This window comes from Manduca sexta, chromosome 8 (assembly GCF_014839805.1).
Source record: "Manduca sexta isolate Smith_Timp_Sample1 chromosome 8, JHU_Msex_v1.0, whole genome shotgun sequence".
Lineage (NCBI taxonomy): Eukaryota > Metazoa > Arthropoda > Insecta > Lepidoptera > Sphingidae > Manduca > Manduca sexta.
In genome coordinates this window covers 7814954-7832682 of record NC_051122.1, presented here as the reverse complement: position 1 = coordinate 7832682, position 17729 = coordinate 7814954, and the positions used below count along the sequence as shown (strand labels likewise).

The following is a 17729-nucleotide window of genomic DNA, read 5'->3' as shown; positions in this document are numbered from 1 at the left end:
AAGCGATGTCTTCCAGAAAATCGTAGGATGAAATATTTTCTACGGAGAAGTTGGAGTGTGGGTTTAAAATATCTACTTATAACAAAAATTATGGAATGTAATCTGAGCATTATTGAATATAATCCATTACCTTTGTGTCTAATATAAAAATTTCAACAAAAATACTATAATTTGAATGAATCACAACAAAGAGCAAATTGATAAATGGTTCTTACATTATTTAGATATTCAGATAACATTGTGAGAGGTACGATTCTAACAACACTAAATACTTAGAATCGACATCAAACAAACAATATAAAAGAACGCGGACTTTAAGCAAATGGAAATTGTGAAACTAGCAAATATATATAAATATACCATATATTTTTAAAGACAGTACCTTATTAAGTGGGTTTACTTTTCATATTTATCAACGTCCTTATTTGAAAGTATAGGTATGTATAACCAAATACTCGATGTAGGTAGTTACTTAAAAACATCTCATGATTTTAGCTGCAGTAATAAATTTTGGTGGATAGTTAAGTAAATAAAATACAGATTGGTTAATTCTGAAGTGTCTTGCTTTATAAGATAGTTTGTATAATGTTCTTCCAGTACTTACATAAAGTGAATTGCTAAAAGTCGTTGGTAAATAATATGATATAATATATTTTAAATATATTTACTTAATAATAGATATATTTACTTTTCCCTCCCTATATTTTAAAATAACTGTGACTGGTAATCCTGTTAATACATATTACTTATCTAAATAATTTAAACCGAAATTTACTTTGTTTCGCATATTTTATATAAAATATCTTTATAAAACGACTTATTCTTATTGTGTTAATGAAAAACACCTTTACCGTCTATAAAATATACCCAAATAAGAATCTTAATGTAAATTTTTGATGGTTTTACAACTTTTTTCGCTAATAAAATAGAAATGGCGCACTCTATAGTCGTCTCTGTTCTCAGGATAACCACTACAAAGGCTAGAGGCTTCAACATTATACACATTGTGGCACCTACTTTTAACATAGAACACGGTGGCTATTTAATATTCATTTACAGGAGATACCAAATGTTAGATGTAATGTATAATACTATCTCCAGCAAAGAATAAAACCGACAATGAAAATAAAAGTGAACCAAAAGAAAAAAGTTACATTTAAGAAAAAACGGGCCAACTGTTCAACGCTATTTAACACTAAAAAACTTGTGGAATATCTACGAAAAGAACTAAAAGATTGCACAACACATGGACTTCCGTATATTGTAAACCAAGAAATTCACTGGTTCGAAAGGTATGTTGGTTAGACACGATAAAACGCAACGTAACCATGACTTATCACGATAAAATCTCAGAAATGTATTTTTTAAACTTGCCAACTATACCTTCTCTAGCATTTAATAACATTTCTTTTATATACCTGCACGGCAAAGTGACTGCACCTGATGGCAAGTGTAGTAACGTCCAATTAGTCCATTGAAATGTTACATTTTTTAGGCCTTACCTTGCGTTTTGTAGAGGACGCAATTTTATTTTTTTGAAGTGTAGGGGGGGTCAGTCTAAAGCTAAAACCAAGTTTGTGGGGTCGCCACCCTTGTCCCACGGCCGCCATCTTGAAAATAGGGGTTGAAATGGTTTTACGATGTATCTCTTAAACTATTTATCTGACAAAAAATATATAATCATTTTTGTTGCAAATTAAATTCTCTACAACTTTGGTCCAGTAACTTTTGTCGTAGAACTATAAATAAAAAGTTATAAGCGAAAATGTTAAGAAATTCAATGTTAAGCAATGTCCATTGCAACGTCATCAGAACGTGTGTTTATAAGGTTCAAAATACTTTTTTGTACTCTCATTAATACCCAAATACCCAAGGGACCATTAGGGAACAAAAGAACATCTGCCTGCTATTATTATTATTATTTCTAACCTCTCTTATTGTAAGAATAGCTGATAATATTGTGTTGAAGTTGTCGTTCAACTTATATCTTTTAGTTGTGCTACATATTTCTGTACGTGCGGATGTATTTTATTCTGTTTTTAATTGTGAAGACGATTTTGAATAATTTTAGACACGATTTTAACTTTAGTGAAAACTACTTTTTTTTTATTAGCATTTTGACTTTTAAAAGTCTTTTAAACCATTTTTTTTTTAAAGTCTTTTAAAGCACAGCACAACTAAAAGATATAAGTTGAACGACAACTTCAACATAATATTATCAGCTATTCTTACAATAAGAGAGGTTAGAAATAATAATAAATAGCAGGCATGTGTTCTTTTTTTCCCTAATGGTCCCTTGGGTATTTGGGTACTAATGAGAGTACAAAAAAAGTATTATGAACCTTATAAACACATTTTCTGATGACGTTGCAATGGACATTGCTTAACATTGAATTTCTTAACATTTTCGCTTATAACTTTTTTATTTATAGTTCTACGACAAAAAGTTACTGGACCCAAGTTGTAGAGAATTTAATTTGCAACAAAACATGTTTATACATTTTTTTTGTCAGATAAATATTTTAAGAGATACATCGTAAAAACCATTACAACCCCTATTTTCAAGATGGCGGCCGTGGGACAAGGGCGGCGACCCCACAAACTTGGTTTTAGCTTTAGACTGACCCCCCCTACTCTTAAAAAAAATAAAATTGCGTCCTCTAAAAAACGCAACCCCAAATGTAACTTTTCAATGGACTAAATAGAATGTTGATTGACGAGAGATGAGTACCCCTCGGCAGGCGACACAATTATGCCGACCTGTTACCGGATATAGGTACACAGGCTGATACCAGAATGCGACACACTTCTGTGGGCGACAATGGCAGGTTTTATCACCTTGTGTACATTGTTTGCTATCGGGGTGGATATAAAATATATCCTACCAGCAGCGTGACTCCTGCACCTAATGCCTTCAGCTTAACCAAAGCGTAATAGTCCCAATTGCATTAGAATTTTCAATATCAACTTATACCTTAATAGTTACGTACATCAACAGAAAAAATAATAAATTAACAATAACCTAGCCCATAGGCAACAGGGTTACTACAATCACTGCAATGCAGATATAATGGTCGTATTCATTACTATTTGTTATCAGATTATTTTGGGCCGCAAGCTTCGTGTCTGCAACTGCTATCATTTATGTTCTTCTGTCTTCGCAATATATACGGTATATGGTAGGTACAAATAAATATGTTTTTATCTTTACAACCAAATATAACCAAACGTAGTATCTATTTACATTACTTACCTTTCTCAGGAAGCACCCATAGTAATGAGCGTGGAAAAAGACTATTTTAATTGGAATATTTCTTTTCCTGCTATCATATTGTGTCCTTTGGATAAGATTGATAATGATTCTCTTGCAGTGTTCTTGAAGTGAGTATTTTCATATTTTTATGTTTAACTTTGTGAATTATCGCTTACTTTAAAGAAAAAAAAACATTGTTAAAAACCTGCATACCTGAGAAGTTCTCAATAGGAATTTTGAGGGTGTATGAAATCTACCAATCCGCACTAGACCACCGTGGTGGACTAAGGCCTAAGCCATCACAGTAATAGAGGAGACCCGTGCCCAGCATTGGGCCAGTGTGATACGAGGCTCATATTATATATGTTTAACTACGACTTTTGCACATACTGAATAACATTTTTTTTTTCTTATAGCGATACCCGAGAAGAAATAGGACAAGATCTTGAAGATTATATACGAGCATTAATGTCAGTTTCATTAGAATCGCTTCATCTTTTACGAATGCCAGATGCAGATATTTTATCGGTATGTAGGTACATTGAACCTGCGGACATTCGTACTTAGGTAGGTACCTAAGTACGAATGTCCGCAAGTTCAAAACCTAAGGGCACAAACCTGTGACTTTTCTATAGTTTTATGTGTATTCTTTGTGAATTATTACTTACTTTAATAGCGAAGTAAAACATTGTGAGGAAACCTGCACACCTAAAAAGTTTCCATAAGAATTTCGGTGATACCAACGTAGTCTGCCAACCCGCAACAGACCAGCATAGTAGACTAAATCCTAAACAGAACAATATTATATAAAAAATCAAAATTACCGTAAATGCAGTTTACTGATTAAGTTGAAAATGAACGTGACAATAAAAAACAAACAGAAAGATAAGTTTAGGCTTGCAAGTTTTTCCACCAATGAATGGCACAAGAACTTCTAGATGCGTTTACATTAGTAGCACTATTTTATACACCTGCGACTAGCCTTGGTAACTCGCAAGTCCTGCTTAAAAATTCGCAGTAGTCAGTAACTGGAAACGTAAAATTTTCTTGCAAATCAGAACCTTGTTATAGTCGTAGAAAAGTATTGCATACAACTGGTGGCCACTTATTAAATAAGGCCTTTATTTTTATGTTTAAACTCTGATTTTTCAGTACATCGAAGCAAAGAATTATGCGAAAATATCAGCAGACTTATTTAAAAAATTTGACAACACTTCGTTAAGCACAGTTACGAAATGGCCAATGTCGGTGGAGACTGCCATGACAGAAATGGGAATGTGCCATATTATTAACTCGAATATTGCTACTTTCGACAATCCTAAGTATTATAATGTTTAATATTACATTCCAACTAAAATAAATATCATTAATTTATTCGTCACAGTATTATGTAGACCTACTAACATTTGTGAACAGTGAAGTCCTTCGTTCAAGTACTAGGTGGAATAGCTTTAAATACCGACGTATTACAATAAGTATCGAATCGGCATGTCTCTCTGCCTCTCTCACGTGCCAATTAGGTATGTTATGAATACACATCTGCCTACTAATGTAGCTTTAGATATATATATTTTGTCGGTTATATACAAAGGACCTAAACGAATTGCAATACAAACACTTCTAACCAGAACGAATTAAATGCTCGAAAAGATTAATGAACGCAAACTTAAGAAGGAAACGAGAAAGTTATACAAGTTTATTCTGACGAATCTCGTTCTTCGTTACGTAATTTGAATAGAAATATATTGTATTTATACTTGTTTAATTATTACAATCCTCGCTGAAACGTTTCAAATAAATCTTAAGCAAAATTTCAATGTTTTGTGTAAAGGTCATTTTACGGCACACACTACTAACTATAAAGCTGTACGTGTATCAGTACCTATCGTTTCTTAAACGTTCAAATATGACGTCAGTTATTGTTAATAATGGGCTTCTCTGATTGAATTTATTTTCATCAGAGTTAAAATTATATAGAGGTGATATTAGAAAGATAGTCCATCTAAAAAAAAAATCGCTCATGCGGTCGTTGTTCAATCTACCGTGAAATAACAAAACATCAATATAAAATACTTCATATTATTTCCATATATTAGCATATTTATAAATATATTATTATTTTGTTAATAGCTAAGGACACTGTGATCTTGTCACACGAACATTCCAAATAAGACAACGACTTATTACCAATTGATAACAACTTTTGGAGCACAAATTTCGTCCTGATGTCCGATCTATAACTAACAATACTGTTAAAGTCGTTGATTTTCATTCATGGGGACTTCGCGAGTCAAATTTAAAAAAGAAAATATCTAAATTCTAAACTGTTCAAGGATGGTATCAATTTAGTTGGATAGGTACTAACTTACCAGGTTTTTATTATAATTGGCTAAAAATATTCAATTACGTAAATGGTTCGTATTATATTTCCAGCAACTGGGATAATAGCGAGTTAACATACGCTAAAACCAACATTGAGCTCTCTTATCACGACAGAGATTTCTTTGTTCAGATATTAAATTATGCTGATGAGTACAAGGTTCGTATAAACACAGTTTAAATAAATTAAATATAAGATGTTATTTGATGTCTAAAAAAGTGAGCGTGGTTATAAAAAAATGAAATGCAAATAGCCAAATATTAAGAACTCGATAACAATAAACCGCATTTTAAAATTTAGAGCTTTTATAGGTAGTAATTAAAAGCCAATATGACACTTATGGCAATGATTTGTATTTATAAATATAGTACATTAGCAAGACACGCTCCTTATTTTTAGCGCCATGTTTGTATATAAACAGTAATAAAACTATTCTGATCTTTGAATTATAAACACCGATATAGCCGATACAGCGATCTTTTCCTAGATGATCTAATATGAGCTCTAAGCATATGAAAGAATCGCCAAATAGTGCAGTGTTGCTAATTAAGAACAAGCGTAGTTTTTCATAAGGAAAAACATTCGATCATATCCAGATCGATCCAAAATCCAACATCCATAGAACAGTCTTATAAAGCTTTTTTTATGTTACGCGAATATTATTTTGAAATGAAACTATTCTTCGAATTTTATCGCCGTCTCGAAACGCTAGAAAATTATAATACAAAATCTCTATAAAATCCGAAAGTTTTATTTCAATAACAGTCTTTTATTATTAACTAGATGATATTGCTGATAGCCTTTTATTACCTAATATGTTATCCAAACCTAAGCTTCATTTCCTAGATTTATATAAACAATCCAGACGATTTGATACTAACCGGCGCTCCAGAATTGAAGTATAACGAAGAAGGATTTTTATCATTTGGTGTTCATACATCGAGCATTAAAGCGTCACAGGACATAAGATTAATACCCATTCATCTTCGAAAATGCAGGTGAGAACAGGAAAAATGTAAACAGACCTCTACAGGTCTAAAGCTGACTGATAAAGAATTCCCTTACCATTATGTCCAAATATCCATTGATATAGTATAAAAGATAATATGAGCCGTATAATCATATAAATAACTGTATTTATAAGCCAAACCTACGTAATTCGATAATGTCAATGGACTTGTCCCACTGTACAACAGTGAACCGTAATCTATATCTCTATAAACATTATACCTTCCACTTAAGTAAGACACTGAGACAAACATGGTTCGGTTTGCTGGTGGTAGGACATTTGTCGGTAGTGACTACCGTACAAGGATATGGGTTGAAACTCGCCATAGTGAGCCACGTAAGTGTCGCGTTACTGGGTCAGCCTGTGTATAGCTGGTTTCACACAGGCTTGCATAATTAAATGACGATAGCCCCAAAAATATATTATCTGAGTGCGAGAAATTATCATTGTACCTTCTGTTTAACATACGCCATCACGAAGGTTAATTATAATTTGTTTCTTATATAACATGTTTTCAGATTTATGGAGGAGACTCATAGTAAAAGATATCCCGTGTACTCATACAATCGCTGTATGATGGAATGCAGGATAAATATAATAAATAAATTTTGCGGATGTATACCATATTTTTACAAACCTTTGGGTAAGGCATTATGAACATAAGAACATATAATAATTAAGAATAAATAAATTAAAATTGTGATATCAATATAATATGTATAACTTTTTTTTTATCGTAGATCACACCGTATGGCTTTTTTCCCTCTCTCCTCCCAATACATGAGACCAAAATGGGAAATAAGCTTAAAAACGATGGTTGCATGAGTTTCTTCTTTCGTGCGTCTCTTTTTTCATTAATAGTTGCACATACTATATTTCTAGATGAAAAAGTATGCAGCTTAGCCGAAATGCGTTGCGTTCTTTTCCACATGAAAGAAATCATGAAGTTTGCGGTCTCAAACGAATCAATGGCAACGATGGACGACGTAACTGGCTTGCCTACCGTATTCCGTGAATGCGGTTGTCTTGGCGACTGTGAGGCTTTTGTGTACAATAAAGATCATGAGACCTTTCTCCCACAAGAGGCCATGAATAGACTGAGGATCAGCGTCTCTTCGTTCCCAAAAGTAAGGTTTGTGAGGGAAATAATATTCGGCTTTTATGATATTATAGGTAAGTAATAAATATCTTTGCTAAAATCACTAACAATTGCCCAAAGTTGTCAAACAGTTTCTTGATAGATATTTGTTTCCTTAAACCATAATTTTATTGATAAGAGAGTAGGTATTATGTACTAGACTAGTTAACGACCATATAATGAATATATAGCTCGTTCTGCCTTTCGTCATAATTTGATGTACCCTGGCATAATCCTAGCAATTGTTTCCTCTAGTGACAGACGGAACAAATACCATCAAACCCCTTAATTAGTCTCTATTGTAACAAAATCAAATGACTATATAACTTGGGAAAAATGTAAAACATTTTTATTTCTTAATTCGATACTCAAATAATTTTCAATATGACTATTTTTCAGTCAGAAGTGGAGGTGTAGTGAATTTATGCATTGGTACTTCAGTCATCTCAATAATGGAGCTACTATTAACTGCTATAAGAATTCCGATTTACGGAGTAGTACAGCTGATACAAATGTGGCGAAAGAATAGTAGAAAGGGAAAAGCTTTAGTTAAAAAATCAAAGAAAGTCAAAATTAAATAAATTTTTATTATTGCAAATTCGCGTGTCAAGTTGTCGTCTTCTTTCTTCTGAAGACCTGAAAAGATAATCTTTTTTTGTAGAATAAATTGACATTTGTGCAACGATAATCTTAAGATTATCCACGAAAAATATTTACCTGATGTATTCAGTGCGTGCAATAAATTGATTTTCGTTAGTAGATAAAACTATTGTTATTTATCACCATGTCCTCTTTCTATAGATCTACCTCCTTTTTACCCTCTTTCCTTATAACCAAAACTGTCCTCTTTCTATCACTAAAATCAACAATAAATTGAGTACCTTGTACATTATGCAAAAAATATTGAAAAACACAAGGCACCACAATACTTACCAAATACTTTTTCACTACAAGCTTGCTCATTGAAGGTTGGCTCAATCAATTTTATGGATGTGTAGAGTCAGATTCATGATTCTCTCATAAAAAAATCCTCATACTCATCCCTGAAAATTAAACTATTATTATATCCAAATAACAAATCGCGCCAAGCAATTGTCAAAAAATGTATACACATTTCCCTAGTTAAAGGAGGTAGAAGTTTCGATATTTCTATGGACCACGAAACCCACGCACCTGCGAGACCTACGTCAATTTGACAAAGGAATCGCTGGAAAATCGCATATGTTGGTCGGGAATCTAATGCGACAAAGTTCTCAACAGGACGGGATGCAATCACAATTGGCGTTCCAATTGGCGAGCTAGTTTCAGCCGACCCAACAAATCTTCTAAACTTAACACAGGACAACCAACCACGTCCGTAACAGTTAAACTGCATAGAAGATTTGTCGTATATAAATAAATTGTCAGCGATATAAACAAAATTCAATTTAACTTAGATCAAAATCAAGATGTTACTAGCCGTAACACCCTACGTAGGAACTACAAAAAAACCCCATGCATATCCAGGAAAACAAAGACCATGTTCGATTATCATGACTTACCATTCGATACGAAAATGCCACAAGCCATTCGACAACAACGCCATTGCATCATTCGATATGATTTTGCGATCTTGAATATCTCCTTTACAAGTTAAATTACGGATTGTAGATTTGGAAACTCCCAACAGAACGGCTGACCGAGAAGCGGAGATTACTCCGCAGTTTTTCAATTACAAACCATTGCCATAAAAATCTAATGAGTTGTTTTAAAATTACACAAATAAATAACACGTTATGCGAGAGGTTCTCAGTGTGTGAATCAAGTAAGCGAAACAAATAACAAAATTTTGGATATATGTACAATTTAAAGCAGTGTTTTAGACAACGCTAGCTCTTCGGGCTAACGCTTTTGTCGATAAACAAACCAAATCTATATAATGAATGCAGCTAATGAAGGCACCGTTTTCAACTATTTAACATTCCATAAACCATCAGAAGTAAAGCCCTAATTATAAACGCAATACGTGCCCGTAATGTATCAAATCGTTAAAAACCAGTGAAAGATGTGAAGTAAAACTTAATATATCAAGACCAATGCATCAGACTGAAATACATTTCATAATATAAGTATTTCACTCCGTCGGTAGGAGACTGTGCCAAACAAACTCCAGTCCAACCAAGTTGATAAAAAAATATATACGAATTATGCATTTTGGATAGGCGGTAAGATTTTTGTATTAAAGTCCCGTGAAAGATGCCTACCATTTTTCTGAGACGGTTTCCAAGATAGCAGGATGACTCGGGCTTCAGGATGCAGTGAGTGACCCACTCGTAATTCATAATTATAATATAATAATGGAAATCAACATACTTTGTGCGAATCTCAAAAATGTCTACAGGGTGTTGCCGAAACATAGTATAAAAAAAACCTAAAGGGGGGATGCTCCGTAGTTTAATAGTACCTAATAACACAAAAAAAATCAAATCAGAAAAGCGATTATAAAATAATAGTAAATATAAAATCATCGTCGTAAACGTATTTGACCCATTTGCTACGTAGTTACTTGGCAGTGGCAAAATTGCTATACGCTACATACCAGTTACAAGACAATAAAACCAAACAAAAAAAAATATCAAAAACTACTATTGGGTTGATGATTTTTTTTTCTTTATTGATGAACTACCAAAAATAACACTTATATTTACAGTTATTGTTAATCACTTTTATGGGTAAATGATATTGTAATAAATCATACATTTTTAAACAAGACACTAGGGCGCAAGTAAAGTTAACATCACGCTATCTCGGAAACCAGATAAACGGCCTAGCGTTTGAAACTAATCAGTCTACGTTATAAAACTACGCAAGCCAAGGTGGCACTGAACATACACACAAACATAGAACGGCGTTGTTCTATTACACATCACTGTGTAGAGAAGTCAGAACTCATCTTGAAGAAACAATATAAACAGCACAACCGGAGCGCTAAAATGAATGTGACACAACATGTTTTCGATCAAAATCAATGAACGATCCCAATCGCTATCTTTGGATTGATCGAAAGAAATACCAATTGTAATGGACACGTCACACAAACTTCTGATTGGTCCAGTTTTGCTATCGATTGAGGTCGTTTAAAATCGTCCGTTAATAGTGCCACATCAGATAAGTCACATTAAATAAATATCCAAAACCAGATATACAATTTTGGGACACCTATCTTTTAAGCACCACAAGAAATTGCTGCCAATCCAAAATACACAATCAATTGCCAACTGATAGGGCTATTCATTATACTTTCACTACTGCAATAACTGATTACCGTGACAAAATTAAATTTATTAATACAGGCCAATAGTAGTGTTTAGCATAAATGTTTGTGAGTTCGATAAATTGATACTCCTACTATAAATAGCATGATATGTGCCCAGCCAGAGAAAGACAACTGTTAAAATGTTCGACATATTCAATAGAAACCATTTCGACTACCGCGCTATGTGTCAGTAAAGATATCTGGACAAATCACACCAAATAATATCGCATCTATAAAGAGAAATTTATTGAAATACATCATTAAGAGTACAGCAAACATTGACACGCTTATACTAAATTATCCTACAATACAAGTATTTGTCGGAAGATAAACATCAATGGAAACAAAATGTCAGCACGTCTTATCACCAGACTCGATTTGAAACGAAGTTGAATATAAAATGAAAAGCAGCAATTATCCAGGCAGCCGATCTTATACAAACCCCACAACAGAACGACTTCAATAGCGATATTCCTGAAAGCACAAAAATTTACAATTTCATTTGGCAACATTTGGAAATAACTGCCGATCAGTGATGTTAAGTTTATAAATCTAGTACGATGAGTAGATTTTTCAATGATAATATGCAAATAATGATGACGTGCGACGCATGCGCGCTCATGTTAGTCGAACAAGAGTTCTGCCAAACAACAATGCCGTAGGTCCGCGAGTCAACTACTGAACGAGGGAGCCATAGCAGGAAAATACAAATCATTACTATATAACTGGAAAGAACAACAATATGTTTTGTACCTTTTTCCGCTTTGTGCAATTTTGCCGTAATGTTTCAGAAAAATCTACTCATAAACATTACAAATGACTCCGCCTACGTTACAAAATAACTTTTGCTACAACTTCACTACGCGAAAAAGAGAACTGGAATAAATTCACTATCCTAGACTCACCATTGCAATCAGAAGTAACGGACGTCAATGGTCCTGCCTTCGATGCGTGTTCTGTCAAACATTTCTGAAAACAATGCTAAGGAAATATTGCTAATATCGCAGTAAACATGCTAAATAAGTTAAATGGAAGTCCAATTACCTACTTATCTCCAATTCATATAATATTGAACCTAATATACAACTTCACGTTAAGAGTGAGAACCGTGCTACAGCTGCGGTCACTCAAGCATCGACGTAAAACTAAAAAAATGTTAGCACGATGCATGCGATAAAACTTTCAAGTAATAACTAATAACTTATGCCTTTGCAGTTGATAAGTAAACTGGCCGTTGTTGTGCTATCTTTCACCCCACCGTAACTTTATGTATATTCATTACTTATTTGTGGAAAATTTTAATTGATTCTAAATTTGTATAAATATATATTAATTTAAATAACCTATCTGTTAATTTCTCTATGAGAATAAAATTAAAAATAGTTTGTAAAAGGATACTGATCGCCCTCTCCGCATCCCATTCCTTGTGGAAGCGAACTATGGCGGTGTCCGGCGCTGTCATCTCTGCAAACTTCACGTCCCCACACTCACTGAACTTTTCACGAATCAACTGCCACGTTACCGTCGGTGGAAGCTATAACAATAAATATTCATTAGTCACATTTATGTCACTTTTCTTTGACAGCATATATTGGGCAGAAGTGCCCATAAATGCCTTTTTTTATTCATTTGTATGACGAGACGAGCTTGCCGTTCGCCTGATGATAAGCGATACGCCCACCCATAAACAGTAGAAACACCATCGAACACCTAGAATAACAAATTATTGTTTGGTATTCCACTGCACTCGCCATCCTGAGACATAAGATGTTAAGTCTCATTATGTCCAGTAGTTACACTGGCTACAATGTCCTTCTAATTGGAACACAACAGTGATTGCTGCTTGGCGGCAGAAATAGACAATGCGGTGGTACCTAACCAGGTGAACTCTCACATCTGAGAGACCTAACACCAGTAACTTTACGCCAGTAGTTTCTTGGCTCATTATTCTGGTCTTAAAATTGCTAGGGCTATTATTATTATATAAATGAATTACTTACATTTGTAATAATAACCATGTCGGAAGTTTTCTCCCTTGTATTTTGCTGCATTCCCGGGTCGCGACCGTATCCCTGATTGGGAACCGACACTCCGCCCAGCTGTCTGCTGTTGCCTAAAGAAAATTCTATATTTTTGGAAGAAAAATATATGACAATAAAATAAAAACTATGCCAACAAATATTACACAACTCTCATTCAAAATTGACAAGGGATCTGTTTAATATAAAATAAACCTTAAATACTTTTTTATCTAAAAGCAAAATGAAATGACCTCATACCTGACAATGGTCCTGAACTCAAAGAGTTTGTCCCCAACAAATTAGATGATAGACCAGTGTTGTTAAGCACATTTGTATTTAAATCCGAATTGCCAAGGTTCAAATTAGCTTGGTTCACATTGGCCGCCTGTGCTGTTAAGACTGTTGCTAAATCGTTAGCAGTCAACCCTTGTTGCAAAAGTTGGTTCTGTAGTGCTCCTAATCCAGTTAAGCCCAGAGCCTGAGTAAAAAATATTCAATATTAGTATAGTTTAAAAATATAAAGCTATTGTTATATGCATCCTTATTAGCCATTTGTACAAATTATTTATGTTTTAATTCACTCTATCCCAAAAAATAAACCTATTTTTTTTTCAACCACATTATACCAATAGGTTTTTAACAAAAAATAATTTCATAATTCAATATTTCCACCAGTATCAAATATAAAGTTATACCTGCAATCCAAGACCACCTCCTAATGCTGTGTTAGTGTTCAATGTATTTGCTGTCAATCCTGTGCCAAGACCATTCAAAGTGACACTGGTGGCTGGCACTGCTCCCAACACACCAGCACCCAAAGTGGGAGCCGTTCCTGTCAGATTCAAATTATTGGTGGGGGTAGTGTGTGCCAAATTTCTGGCAACATCTCTTAGAGGTTCACCATTTGGCCCTAATCCTAGACCAACACTTTTCAACCCTTCTGGTAGCCTCACTTCACTTTTGTCTGTCACTCCCCTGTCCATGCGAACAGTCATTCTTCTGTCATAAAGCATTTGCTTGTCGAACATTGAAATAGCCTGCAATATGAAAAAAATTATAATACTTTATTTAAAAAGCACAAACCAGAACAACTATCATAGTGAATTGCATAAAACACACCTGGACAGCCTCAACAGGATGATCATATTCAATAACTGCAAATCCTCTACTATTACCATCCTTGTCAACTGCTAAATCAATGTTACGCACTTTTCCTGCCATTTTGAAAACTTCCTTTATTTTAGCACGATCTGCTTTGTAATCAAGCTGAAAAATAAAAAATATAAAATAAGTACACAAACCTATTTCAGAAGCAAATTTTTATTCATTATAAGTAATATTTATGAGTATACAATATATATGACATATTTACTTACATTGGCTACAAATACTTTCTTCACAAGAGGTGGTTGGACATTGATAGACTCCAGGAATTGCAAACTCAACCCATATGTGTTAAAGTTTTCTGGTTCCCTTGGTTTATTAATACCCCAACTGAAAATGGAATTGTCAATTTACACACCAAAGTAAGTAAGTAAGTAAGTATTCATCAGTGAAAATAAACTTAGTCAATATTAGAGAACATATTGCAAGCACAAATACAAGCATAACGTGTCCTTACTTGTCTTTATCATCTCTGTTGATTCTCCCACCACCACCACCTCCAGTGGATCTTGTAGAGTTAAGGCGATTACGTTCATTACCTGTAAGATAAACCAAGCATAGTCATTTTATTTCTACTGGATAAAAGCATGTAATTTTAAGACTTATGTGGATGAAGAGAAGTTTAAAAAATTACCCTTTTTTATATGAAAGTTATAAGACTGGGAAATCTTACTCTAACATTTAATATTTTATTTTATTTATTTTCAAAAAAAACAAAGTATGTTATAAATATGAAACTGACAATAAATATGCTCAGTCGTAAAATGCATTATAACAAAAAAATTGTAGTAAGTATATTGAATACCCAAGGTAAGATTTAACTTGTGTTGTGGGTACAAATACCCTTACAAGTTGTGCACAGTAAATTATATTATTGTATACAGACCGAATGTGTTATGGTTTGCTATCTACTTAAGACCCAATATATGATAAATTAAGGATCTAAGTATAAATAGATGTGTAAAATTGTGAAGACCATTACATATACATTTGTGTGTTTGTGTGTATGTATGTATGGATAAGGGTATATGTTAAGTGTGAAGGTAGATTACAAAGAAGTTTACATACCAGTTTCTTCTTTTAATACAAGTTTGCGTCCATTCAGCTCATAGCGGTGCATTACAAAAAGGGCTTTTTTCATGGCTTCAGAGTTTGTGAACTCCACAACACCACAACCTCTCGCCTTACCATTCTCATCATTAAAGAGCTCAACATAAGCAACATCTCCAACCTTAAATAAATTATGTAAAATGAAATCACAAGCTGTGTGATTAACTAAAAAAATAACATCATTATAAAATAATTAAATTTTTAGTGCTTGGTAAAGAAGAATGTAATATGGCAACAAAAGTTAACTATTACAAATCAACCATGTCTCTTTACTGATACTGCCATCTTATTTTAAACACAAATTACTGCAAAAGCTTTATTTTATCTTAAACTAGCGGACCCGACAGACTTCGTCCTGTCAAAAAGATTTGTAATATGACAGTTTTTTGTTCCTATTCTAGTTTATTGGTCTCTGGTTCCTATATATTTTATTGTCGGGGCAAAAATTCTCCTGAACAGAACCTTCACCCTAGTGATAGGGCGTTGTGAATAAAAAATAATTATTAAATAAAACAGATATAAGCATTTAAAAGTAAGTAATCGCTTTATTGGTAATCATCATAATTATTAACAAAAATCAGTTTTATTTTCATTTTAGTGCTTTATGATATACAATATTTTTTGTTTGATTCCCTGGCGCATAGACAAATAAATCTGATGGTTTTCCAACACGGGAACAGGCAACATACAATTGACCATGGGAGAAACATGGGTTTTCCAGATTAATACCACAAACACTTAATGATTGCCCCTGGGACTTGTTAATTTGACAAATTGAATTGAAGATTACGACTTTTGGTAACAGTTGTGTTTGAATGATGTAATGACGGGAAAACATGCATTTTAAAGTAAAACAAAAGAAATAAAATCGCGACGCCAACCAAATAACTAATGATATAATAAATTTTGTGACTGTTCAATTTAGTCGAGTGCGCGATATCACTTTTGTTGAGTTTCAGAACGCGACATTACATTATTATATTCTTTGCTCCAACACACACTGCTTTGATGTTAGGAATACACCTACATTGCTTAGACAACAGTGAACTTTATATAATAGCAATAAAGCTCAAATTTACTCTACGTATTAGTTAGAAAACGTTTGTATGGGATAAAGAAAAGGACTGTTTTTAGGGTTTTTCCGGCAATTATTTGATATTTTCTCGCCGTAAAAACCATCCTTGAGCTTCGACGAATATTAAAAAAAAAGAATTGGCCAAATTGGTCCAGGCGTTCCTGAGTTATGCGCTTACCAACACATTTAGCGATTCATTTTTATATTATAGATATACAGTATATTCATGACAATTTCATTTAGAATTAAAATTAATATGCATACTAGAGTATTGCGGCGAATTATATTCGCAACAATATTTTTTCACACGCATATGACTGCACGAAACAATAATCTTACCTTTTCTTTGAACAAGTCCTTTAATTCCGTCCAGCGGAACTCGTATGGTATATTAGACACGAACAAGCGTTTGCCCTCTGGACGATCGCGATCCGAAGACCGGTCACGCGTCACATCAGAAAATCTTGAAGGTCTGTCCCCGCGTCTAGACCGGTCGCGTTCTTTTTCACGCTGTGCGTCCATCATATTGGAAATCTGTGAAATAACACATTTGCATCTTTAATATACAAATTTTCCTACATACGAGAACCAATCTCCATGCGTTTGCCACTGATTTCATTGCAAACATCAACAATTCTGTAGATATCCTTAAATGCGTATTCAATTAACTTACGTGGGCGATAAACGACGTAGCTAGTGTTTTATATTATTTGTATTGCGTAATGTTATTCTTATGGCTAACTCAACATTTATAAACTAATTATTGTTGATTTTCCGAGATACCAATTTGCAAGTGAACGAACTAAATGGATGCCATAAGCAGAGCCGCGTTTCCTCTATGCCGCGTTAAGTAAACTAGGGAGGAAATATGACATATCGAGGTGTTTTTTTTTATATTGCAAAATGAGGTAAAATAAATAATTATTGTTTTTGACGCCTGGCACATGTTTAACAATTTGAAAAATAGCATGAGAACTATGTTATCTTACACAAAATAAAGACTTATATTTCTCAGTTATGCGAATTTGAATCCACAGAATTGTATTTGGCGTGACACGCCAATGAAGATTTGAGCAAACATTAAACAAGCACACATATATACAAAAATACCAACATTTGAAAATGTATTATATTTTTAAGTTTTAATTACTGATTGTTTGCATTCGGTTCTATGCCTTTTGTTTTCAAAAATATGAAATTTTGCAGACATGGCAAATTTACGCTTTTGTAAGATAAAATATACAAACAAGACTAAAGATCACGTAGGGTCGTTAGTACCACAGA

General features: G+C 33.6%; 2 protein-coding genes across 5 annotated transcripts; one reads left to right on the top strand and one right to left on the bottom strand.

The window, feature by feature from the left end:
• Positions 1-356: 356 nt before the first annotated feature.
• Positions 357-8361, top strand: LOC115440089 (sodium channel protein Nach). The gene is made up of 10 exons (XM_030164248.2): positions 357-1292; positions 3101-3179; positions 3263-3381; positions 3670-3781; positions 4406-4575; positions 5687-5792; positions 6480-6631; positions 7161-7285; positions 7525-7815; positions 8180-8361. Exons 1-10 carry the CDS (start codon positions 1120-1122, stop codon positions 8359-8361), a joined length of 1509 nt encoding a protein of 502 aa, XP_030020108.2. The 5' UTR covers positions 357-1119.
• Positions 8343-17315, bottom strand: LOC115440088 (heterogeneous nuclear ribonucleoprotein M). Of its 4 annotated transcripts, none has more exons than XR_003938333.2 (14): positions 17119-17315; positions 16785-16979; positions 15329-15491; positions 14718-14799; positions 14473-14590; positions 14216-14362; positions 13792-14133; positions 13355-13574; positions 13076-13200; positions 12474-12609; positions 11981-12044; positions 8714-8823; positions 8498-8636; positions 8343-8416 (listed from the first exon to the last, which is right to left on the bottom strand). XR_003938333.2 is itself a non-coding variant. In XM_030164245.1 (12 exons), exons 2-11 carry the CDS (start codon positions 16968-16970, stop codon positions 11989-11991), a joined length of 1575 nt encoding a protein of 524 aa, XP_030020105.1. In that variant the 5' UTR covers positions 16971-16979; positions 17119-17315; the 3' UTR covers positions 11298-11549; positions 11981-11988. The 4 variants fall into 4 exon arrangements, 2 of the variants coding, with proteins under 2 accessions (XP_030020105.1, XP_030020107.1); XR_003938334.2 differs by having other exon boundaries at positions 13076-13188; XM_030164245.1 differs by lacking the exons at positions 8343-8416; positions 8498-8636; positions 8714-8823 and adding an exon at positions 11298-11549.
• Between the last annotated feature and the right edge of the window lie 414 nt (positions 17316-17729).

Coding starts and splice junctions, on each gene's coding strand:
- LOC115440089 (XM_030164248.2), top strand. CDS start 1,120: ATGAAAATAAAAGTGAACCAAAAGAAAAAAGTTACATTTAAGAAAAAA. Junction 1,293..3,100: donor GAAATTCACTGGTTCGAAAG/GTATGTTGGTTA, acceptor ATTTGTTATCAG/ATTATTTTGGGCCGCAAGCT. Junction 7,816..8,179: donor CGGCTTTTATGATATTATAG/GTAAGTAATAAA, acceptor ACTATTTTTCAG/TCAGAAGTGGAGGTGTAGTG.
- LOC115440088 (XM_030164245.1), bottom strand. CDS start 16,970: ATGATGGACGCACAGCGTGAAAAAGAACGCGACCGGTCTAGACGCGGG. Junction 14,591..14,717: donor AACAGAGATGATAAAGACAA/GTAAGGACACGT, acceptor TTCCATTTTCAG/TTGGGGTATTAATAAACCAA. Junction 12,610..13,075: donor ACATGGTTATTATTACAAAT/GTAAGTAATTCA, acceptor TTATTGTTATAG/CTTCCACCGACGGTAACGTG.